The 9,422-nt window shown below is 35.9% G+C and overlaps 1 protein-coding gene across 1 annotated transcript in view; it reads right to left on the minus strand.

Annotated features, from left to right (window-relative positions):
- Window positions 1-338: 338 nt before the first annotated feature.
- Window positions 339-9,422, minus strand: part of HOOK3 (hook microtubule-tethering protein 3) — a 121,739-nt gene continuing 112,655 nt past the window's right edge. The window contains exons 18-22 of the mRNA XM_006896977.1: window positions 8,860-8,942; window positions 8,027-8,127; window positions 6,637-6,741; window positions 6,416-6,487; window positions 339-1,159 (exon numbers count right to left, since the gene is read on the minus strand). Of these exons, the coding sequence (XP_006897039.1) occupies window positions 1,019-1,159; window positions 6,416-6,487; window positions 6,637-6,741; window positions 8,027-8,127; window positions 8,860-8,942 (502 nt within the window). The 3' untranslated portion in view covers window positions 339-1,018. The remainder of the gene's footprint in view (window positions 1,160-6,415; window positions 6,488-6,636; window positions 6,742-8,026; window positions 8,128-8,859; window positions 8,943-9,422) is intronic.

A 9,422-nucleotide genomic window follows, 5' to 3' on the forward strand; every position in this document is an offset into this window, starting at 1 on the left:
TTAATGACTGGTATTAAGATGTTAAATATTAGGAACTGTTTAGAAACTAAAGAATTTATATTAAAAGAATAAGTAAAATAAATGGGATAAACACATAAGAAAATTGCCAAAAAGGAAAGGCTACCTCTTACTTTTTAAATATATGAAAAAGAAATCTTTTTAGATGTGGAGGGTAATGAAACTGTAAATGTCATACTGCTAGAAAAAGACCTAAATTACTGTGATTTAAAAAAAAAAAGGAAAAATTAAGCACTGCCTGATTATTATTCTACAATTTCCCCCCAAATAGTCTTGCCAATACATTTACTTCTGCCAGCAAACAATATAGCAGGAAATAATGAAATACTATTAATTTGTTTTAAAAATAGTCTCCCAAATCTTTGGACAAATTTAATTTCCTATAAAACAATGTGAAAACTCATTTGCCCCCCTCTAAATAATTCTATCAGGTGCCTTGGGTAAGATTTGTTAGCACCTCTGCCAACATATTTATGTCTTTGCAAAAAGTGCACTTTGCCAACCATTTTCTATAGTAAATATGCAAGTTCACTTGAAGTGCATCTGGAAAACAATTTAAAACACAGATTAATACATCATAAAAAGATTAATTCCCTTTAAACAAAGACATTCTTATAAAGCATGGTAACATCGAGGCACAATAAACAATATAAATTGTATACCAATTATTGGCAGAAAATTTAATTCATTACAAAGCCTACATCATTGGAGAAGGTATTTCCATACAAAGAAAAGTATTACACTATTTATACAACACTTTTAACTGGGAATTTAAAAATTTTGGCACGTTAAAAGGAACTGAAAAGACTACAAAAAAAGGACAAAGAAGGGAAACCATTATAGACACAGAGGTGAGAAAAAGGTCCTTAAATGAGAAACATCTAAATATTAACAGAGAATGGAGACAAAAAACCAAGCTGGCTGAATCTCCTGAAATGTTCTATGTAACAGAAGTATGCTTTGATGCAGGTGGCTTTGTCTTTCTAATGGCAACACTCCTCTACCTTGCTGTGGCTGGTTGAACATGGCCAGGATAAGATCTTCTTGTGCTGGTTGCCTGTCTCTGCCTAGCCAGAAATGACTGCCCCGAGCCTGTACTAGCAAGTCTATCTTCAGCCGCTTTTTTATGTAGAGTCATTCCCTATAACATAGGAAAAAAAAGAAATCATCAATAAAAAATAGAATACATTCATATAAAATTTTTTGTCATGCAGAATTTATCATTTTGCTTCATAAGCACAATTAAGAATATTAATTCTTCCCAATAGAGATTAAAAAATATTATTTTGTAGATGCAATTAGGTATAAATCTTCTTTAAAGTTTAATTTTCCAAATTTGCAGTCACTGAAACAACAGATATTACAGACAGATTTTTTGTTAACAGATTGACCACATTCAATCATACTTCCTTTCTAAAGCAAATATACAAGGTGATTTTCCAAGAGATTAAGGGTAGTTGATTAGCAGCATTTGATTCACATGGTTTTGGAAATCACTGAGTTTATGTGTAATAGAAAAATAAAGTGTCACTTGTTCTTAAGATGGAAAGCCACACTATTTATAATATGTACCCCTGTGCTGGTTTGTTTCACTTCAGAGGACCTATATTCTCAAACAAATTAAGAAAAATTTCTCAAGGCCCACAAGGGAGGCAGGCCACTGAAATGCAGGAAGTCGTTGAAACGGGAGAAATAACACAGTTTAGGGAGGAGAGGCACAATTGCTGGGCCTAGAATCCTAACAGGAGAAAGAAAACCTCTCTAGAAGTGGAAGAAAAAAATAACAATATTAACAAAATAAAAAGGTCAGTTTATGGGTTGTTGTTGTTGTTACAAGCTATCGAGTAGCTTGCGACTCACAGCAAGCAGCCTTATGTACAACAGCCCTAAACCCTGCTCGATCTTGAGCCAACTACATCATCCTGACACACCTATCCCTGTTATCCTAGTCACTGACTAAATCCACTTCATCCAGGGTCTTCCACTCTTGTGCAGTCCCTTTGCCCTTCTAAGCATGATGTCCCTCCCTCTCCAAGGACTGGTCCCTCCTGGCCAGATGCCCAAAGTATGTGAGACACAACTTCAAAATCCTTGTCTCCAAGGAGCAGCCTAGTTACATCCTCTCAAGGCTAGACCTGTTCGTTTCCTTAGTAGTCCAATACTCTTCTCCAGCACCACAACTCAAAGCCATCGATTCTTCTTCCCTTAGTCATGGTCCAGCTCTTTGATGCATAGCAAGGAATTGCGAAGACGATGGCCTGGATCAGGTGCACATTAGTCTCCAGACTGACACTGTTGCTCTTCAATACTCAGAGAGGTCCCTGGCACCAGATTTTTCCAATGCAATTCATCATTTGATTTCCTGGCTCCTGTGCCATCAGTGTGGATTGTGGAACTAACAAGCTGAAGTGGTTAACAATCTCAATCTCTTTCTTCACCATCTATTGTGATGCTGCCAACTGGTCCGTTGGTGAGAATCTTTGTTTTCTTAATGTTGGGCTTCAATCATATGAAGGGCTGCAGTCCTTGACCTTCTACAGCAAACGTCTCAAGTCCTCCTCAGTTTGAGCAAGCAAGGTTGTGTCATCTACATAATGGAGATTGCTTATGAGTCTTCCTTCAATCCTGATACCACATTCCTCCTCCTACTGTCCGGCCTCCTGGATAATCTGTTCTGCATAAAGATTGAAAAGCTACTGGAGATACGATGCATCCCTGGTGTACACCTTTCCCGAGTTTGAACCATGCAATGTTTCTTTTGCTCTGTTCTGATGACTGCCTCCTGGTCCAACTATAGGTTCCAAATAAGCACAATCAAGTGTTCTGAGATGCCCATTCTTCTCAGAGTCAGCCACAGTTTGTTGTAAATCACACAGTCAAAAGCCTTTGTATAGTAAATGAAACAATGAGAAACATTCCTCTGGTATTCTCTGCTTTCAGACATGATACATTTATCATTAGCTATACTATCCTTAGTGTCACAGCCTCTTCTAAACCCTGCCTGCACATTTGGCAGTTCACTGTTGATGCGCTGTTCCAGTCGTTTTGGATAATCAGCTAGAAAACTAGTTTCAGCACTCATTTAATAAATCAGTGAGAATCCAAGTCAAAGAAACATTAAGACCCAACAAAGCCTGTTTAATCTCACAAACAATTGGACAGAAGTTATTTCACTGCAGGAAGGGGAATGAGCAACAGAAGGAAGTACATGAAAGGAAATTAAAAAATAGTCAAGAAGACCAATTTTTATAATATCTGACACTGCTTTTCTACGAAGAAAAGTGTAATATAGAGAAGACAGGGAACTACAAGAGACATTTTCTTACCAATAGTCAGCTTCTAGAGGAAGCACCGTACCTTTAATATAATTTCAGAGTACCACCCATATACCTACGGACAGGAGACCCTGGTGGTGTATTATGTTATGTCTGGGCTAAACAAAAAGTCAACAATCAGAATGTAAAATTTGGAAAATGTGAAAAAGGAATGGCAGTTGGAACTATATTTGGGCTTGGTGATAGAAATGAGGCTGGAAGACAGAATGACTGAATTTTGCATTTACAATGATTTATTCATTACAAATACCTTTTTTTAAAAGATACAAATGACAACTTTAAACATGGGTCTTTCCTGATGGGCTGCATAGAAATCAGATTGACTACATTTGTGGAAGAAATAGTTGGAGAAGCTCAGTATTGGCAGTCAAAATCGGCCAGTGGTAGACGGTGGACAAGACCAATTAGTCATATGCAAGTTCAAATTGAGGCCAAAGAAAAGGAAAGTAACTCCACAGGAACCAAGATATGATCTTGAATCAACTCCAAAGATCATCTTAGGAATAGGTTTTAGGCACTGAACACCAATAACTGAAGACTGGCTGAATTGTGGGATGATATCAAGGATATCATCCACGAAGAAAGCAAAAGGTCTTTTTAAAAACAGAGGAGAGAGGAAAAAATAAAATGCCAATGTCAGAAGAGATAAAAATTTCATAGGAGCATCGAGAAGCCAACATCCTTGAAGAGGAACATGATGTTAGGAAGGGTGGAGGGTCAGCAAAGGAAGACTCTCAACCAGATGGATGAACATGGTGACTGCTGCAATGGGCTCTAGTGTGCCAGGAAGTGTGAGGATGGTGCAGGATAGAGTAGGGTTCAGATCTTTTGTTCACAGGGTCACTAGACATTGTACTCGACTGATGACACCTAACAACAATCTGTAATCTATTAATTTTGTTACGTACATATAAAATAATTTTACTTAAAATATAACAATTTTTCACTTTTTGAAGCAATTTAAATTCTTCATGTATTTTGAAGACCTTAGTACTGTTGTTTGCACAAGATTATTTTCTGAGACACCAATACCTTCCCCACTTCCATTTACATTATCTGGGAGGCAGAATTTTCTGTATGTAAGTATGAATTCTGTAACTGTTTAGCTTATCTGAACATAACTTACTGAGTATATCTATAATTATTCCTTTACTTTCTGGAAAAGCTGACATTAAGGAGCTGTGTTACCATTCCAAAGGCACAGGGTTCGAATACTGCAGCTGTTCTGCAGAGAAATTGCCTCCTGAGACTGCCTCTCAATACCCACTGGAGCGTCAGCTATGAGTTAGTTGGATTGGACTCAACAGTAAATGTAGCTCATGAGGAATACAATAGATAAGGTAATTTAAAAAAATCCATCAATCATAGGGAACCCTGGTAGGTAACATAGTGAGTAGCATGCCTGGCTGCTAACTGAAAGACCGTCAGTTCAAATCTACCAGCTGCAGTGAGCAAGAGAGATGGGCAATCTCTTCCTACAAAGATTTGGAGCCTCAAAAACTCAATGAAGGGTTGCAAGAGGTTGGAACTGACTTACAGACAATGGGATTTTAACAAGAACTGAAGTACAGTGCCCCAACCACGACTACTAATATTAAGTAGTAAGGCAGACAAAAAAGTCACATAATAGTTAAGTCAGGACTAATTCCCAGAGAAGCGTCTTAAGTCAAATTAAGCATAAATATGAACATAACATGTCAAGCATTATGAATTTCTGACAAAGATTAAATAATATTTTCAGGAAGTGTGTAACACTAACCTTTTCAATTATAATTGTAAAACAGAAAACAGACATCATTGCCAATAAATAAAATACACAATCACCCATGTTTAATAGCAAGGAGTTGGAAACAACCTAAGTGCCCATCAACAAATGAATGGATAGAGAAGCTGTGGTATATTCACACAATGGAATACTATGCTGCATTGAAAAACAAGGAACTCATGCAATATTATTCAACACTGTTGACTCTGGAGAACATTATGCTGAGTGAAGTATCCCAGTCACAAAAGGACAAATATTGCATGGTGCCACTGTAATAAAACAGGACTGACCTTGGGGTTGGGGAGAGACTGAGAAAGATGGGTTCAATAATGTATACTTCACTGTAACAGATGAGGGAGAAAACTGTTTAAAAGGGATATGTGATTAGGTATTTCTGTCATGACAAGAGTCTAGAGGATGGCTACATGGTGGAGTGGACCTGGGGGAGGGTTTCTAAAAACAATGAAAGAATTTTTCTTTCACTTTTCAAAGAGAAGAGCGAACTGGGCGGGAGGCTTGGGAGGGGAGAAATGTGCAACAATGAATGAATGGAAATCCAAAGCCTCTGTAAATTTTTACTGAAATTAATAATAAATTTTAAAAAAATTTAAAAAAGTACACAATCAGAGGGAGCTTAAAGGAAATCTGATTCCATTTTATTTCACAGATAATTAACAATTTGATAAAATAAAAATAGTCTTGTTGAGAAGACCAAAAACAAAAGGAAGATAAGTCTATAGGGAAAAGTATTAAGAAGGTAGTCTTTAAAATCTCATTCATCTGTAGAAAAAGTAAATAAAGCCTAGAATTTTGGTCAACATTTTAAAATTTTCTCTGAAATCTATTTTAAATGACTTCTTTTGGTATACATACTTTCAAAACCCTCAGGGGCTGAGTCTGACACTGTGAACATTTCCTAGTGCTGAGATGGGTAACTGTTGCAGACTAAGATCACTGTTGCAAAGGATACTCAACTAGTATCACAGAACAAAAGCTAGTACATCTTCTTTTGGAAGTTGTGGAACTCTTTCCCATGGGATAAATGACTCCATGAATGGAAAATCAAACTAACATTCATCAAAATTTTAACAAATCAAGTTTTAGCAATAATGGTGTGTTAAAAATGCTTTAATCTTATTTATGATCATTCTGACATGTGCTTTTAGTCTAAGGTCAGCATCATGGTTGGGTTAGTATATGTTAGGGTAGCGATTACTTCAGATTTATTTGTTAGGACATAATAAACATTACATGTGCACTGAATTTTCCAGTGTGTTCTGCAGTGTTGTTTTCTTACCATATTGTACCAGGCACTAACAATATACTTCTCCTCCATCTCTCTTTGACTCTTCGTTTTTTCATATTCTTTCTAAAAGGGAAGCATGTGTAAAGATATAAGACAAATATGTGTTAAGTACTTCCAATTCACTGTATAAATGCATGTACAAGACTGAACACTGTAGGGAGTTACTATAAAATAATTTAAAAAAAAATCTACTGTATTGTGGAGGGAATTACCTCTAATGAATGGAACAGTCGGTCTTTTTCCTGGAGCTGGTTTTTAAGAGCTTGTATTTCTGGGGCTGCTCCTTGATTCTGTTTAGGATCTAAAGTACGAATAACCTGTTAAAAAAAAAAGATGAAAAAAATTCAAAAGTCTTAAAAGAATATCAAAGCAATTATTTAAAACACCAAAGAGAAAACTTTATGAGGAAATGGTGGTTTGGTTTAGGCATGGGCATCTTATGTGATTCACAGATAGGATATCAGAGAAAGATTTTTGACTAGTATTTTAACTAATCAAAATGTTCAAGGCTAAAGAAAACTTGAAGAGTACACAAAACTTGTTTACCTTTATCTCACATTAACTAACTGCCACAGCTTATTTCTTTACACATGCATATAAACACAAAACCCAGAAAAACTTTTGTAAGTAATATGCAGATTTCCTGACAGTGACTCCCTGAAAAAAAGATATTTTCCTACATAATCAAAAAAGTATTTCCAAGGGAGCTCTGGTGGCCTAGTGGCAAGAAGCTGCACTTCAACCCCAGAGGTTCGCGGTTCAAATCCACCAGATGCTCTGCTGGAGAAGGAGAGGCAATCTCCTCCTGTACCAGTCAGATGTGATTTGACGATACAAACACATAAAATAAAATTTAAAAAAAAAAAAAATTATTTCCAGAAGAAAAAGAACAATTCTACAAACCATCATTATTCAGTCTAAATTCATATTTCCACAATATTTTCAAGTGTTCCTAGTTAATCATCCCTTCCTTCAACCCAGTATCCAAAGGCTAATGATTGTGCTTGACAGTTAGGTCCCTTTAGGCTCTTTTAAATTAAAACAGTAACCTGGCTCTCTGTGCTACCACCAGTCCCACCTATTTTTAATTTCTTATGACACTGACTTTTTTAGCCCAAATTCTAGATTTATCTAAGAGTTGTCTCAAGGTGTTATTTAATTTGTTCCAATAACCTCCTTTTTATCTGCAAACTTGGAAGTTAGATCTAAAAGACTGATTAGATACAGGTTATGCACTACTGGCAGTGAAACTCTTATCAGGAGCACAATATGCTATGTCTTACTAATTTTGATTACTTTTAACTGCCAGATATTTCTTTTGTAAAAGGTACATTTTCTTCTCAATAATTTACTTGATTACTTTTAACTGCCAGATATTTCTTTTGTAAAAGGTACATTTTCTTCTCAATAATTTACTAAGTAATCAGTAGGAAAACCTACTTTGGTTATTGCTTTTTGTTCAGGTTCTTTTTTTTTCTGCTGCAAGTTTTCTTTTGTTCTTTTCCTGATGATTCTGTGTGGGAAGTTACTATGTGGACTTATCAAGCCTTCAGTGAAATATGACCAGAAAGTAGAGTAAGGTGTCTACAAAATTATACTTACACTTTTGGCTTTCTCTAAGTATTTTTTATAGCGTTCTTCCATTTGCTTCATTTCTTCCTCTTTCTTCCGTAGAGCTTCTTGTAATTCTTCAATTCTTAATGCTTTAGATGAGACATAAATTGTTATATATATATATTTAGCTTGTTTTATAAGAAGAATTTTCTTTAGATTGTAAAAGCCCTAAAATGTTTCAACTGGCAATAACAATAATAACTAATAGTTTTGGAAGATTGATCTATTTCTTGATATCATTTCTCTATCCAGGAACTATTCTTATAAGTAAAAACTCCAGTTCAGAAGTACACATATTAAAAGGAAATCTGTCCTGCTCCTCCACACAAAAGAATGGCTAAAGTAAAGCTATTTGGAAGTGGTAATGCTGGTATTGTGTACCATCTACTTGGAACCGACCCACAGCTGACCCTCCGAGAATGGGTTTTCAGAGGTAGTTTTAATTAAGGGGGGGGGGGGAGATGCTCTTTCCCCTGCTAAGCAGCTGGTGGATTCTGCGTGCCTTCAGGATTGCAGCACATCTCCTTATCTTAGGCCACCTGAGCTCCCGTTAATTAGTAACAATGGAAATAAAGGTGTGACTGACGTTAGTCAACTACATTTTGAACATTACCAATTTCATAAAATATTTTTCATTAGCTCCCCGAGTTAATAGAAAATTCACAACGATAAGATGATTATGTTTTTTATTAAAATAGGTAAATTCTTTGGTTGCTACAACATGTAATAAGCCAATTTGTAAAAGAAATACGTTTACATAAACTCATTATCGTTAAGGTAGTATATAATAAACCCTACTTAAAATGATTCTAAATACTCACAGCTATTGTTAAATCTTGGCTCAAGATCTTCAATAATGGCTCTCTTCTTCTGCAATTCATTATTGGCTTCATGAAGTTTCTCTCTGAGACAAAATATAGAACAGGGTCATCTATTTGCATTCCCTCCCCTTCTGTTCGGCGTCCGCCGCCCGCGCCTCCCCCCCCCCCCCCCCCCCCTCCCCCCCCCACTTAAAATAAAAGATCTAGCTCTTTATGCTTGGAATATACTGACACTGCATTCTTGTGCTATGAAAAAAAGGCTAACCCAATGTGAATGTAATAGCTTTTAAAATAAATTTTTTAAAAAGTGATAAAGATTAGAGTTGAAGTACTAATCATTTCTTTCAGAGTCATCTACATAAAATGGAACAAAGAACTTTTGATCTTAATTTTTGGAAAAAGGGAACTGTAAAAGATTAAAAACTATGCAGTTTTTTTATTATTAAATTTTATTAATTTTAATGAACATTTACAGAGATTTTGGGTTTTCATTCATTCATTCATTGTTGCACTATTTTCTCTACCCTCCTCCCCAGTTCGTTCTTCTTTTTTTCCCCCTTGAA

Source organism: Elephantulus edwardii, unplaced genomic scaffold, assembly GCF_000299155.1.
Source record: "Elephantulus edwardii isolate Elephantulus edwardi_28Jun2011 unplaced genomic scaffold, EleEdw1.0 scaffold00195, whole genome shotgun sequence".
Classification (NCBI taxonomy): domain Eukaryota; kingdom Metazoa; phylum Chordata; class Mammalia; order Macroscelidea; family Macroscelididae; genus Elephantulus; species Elephantulus edwardii.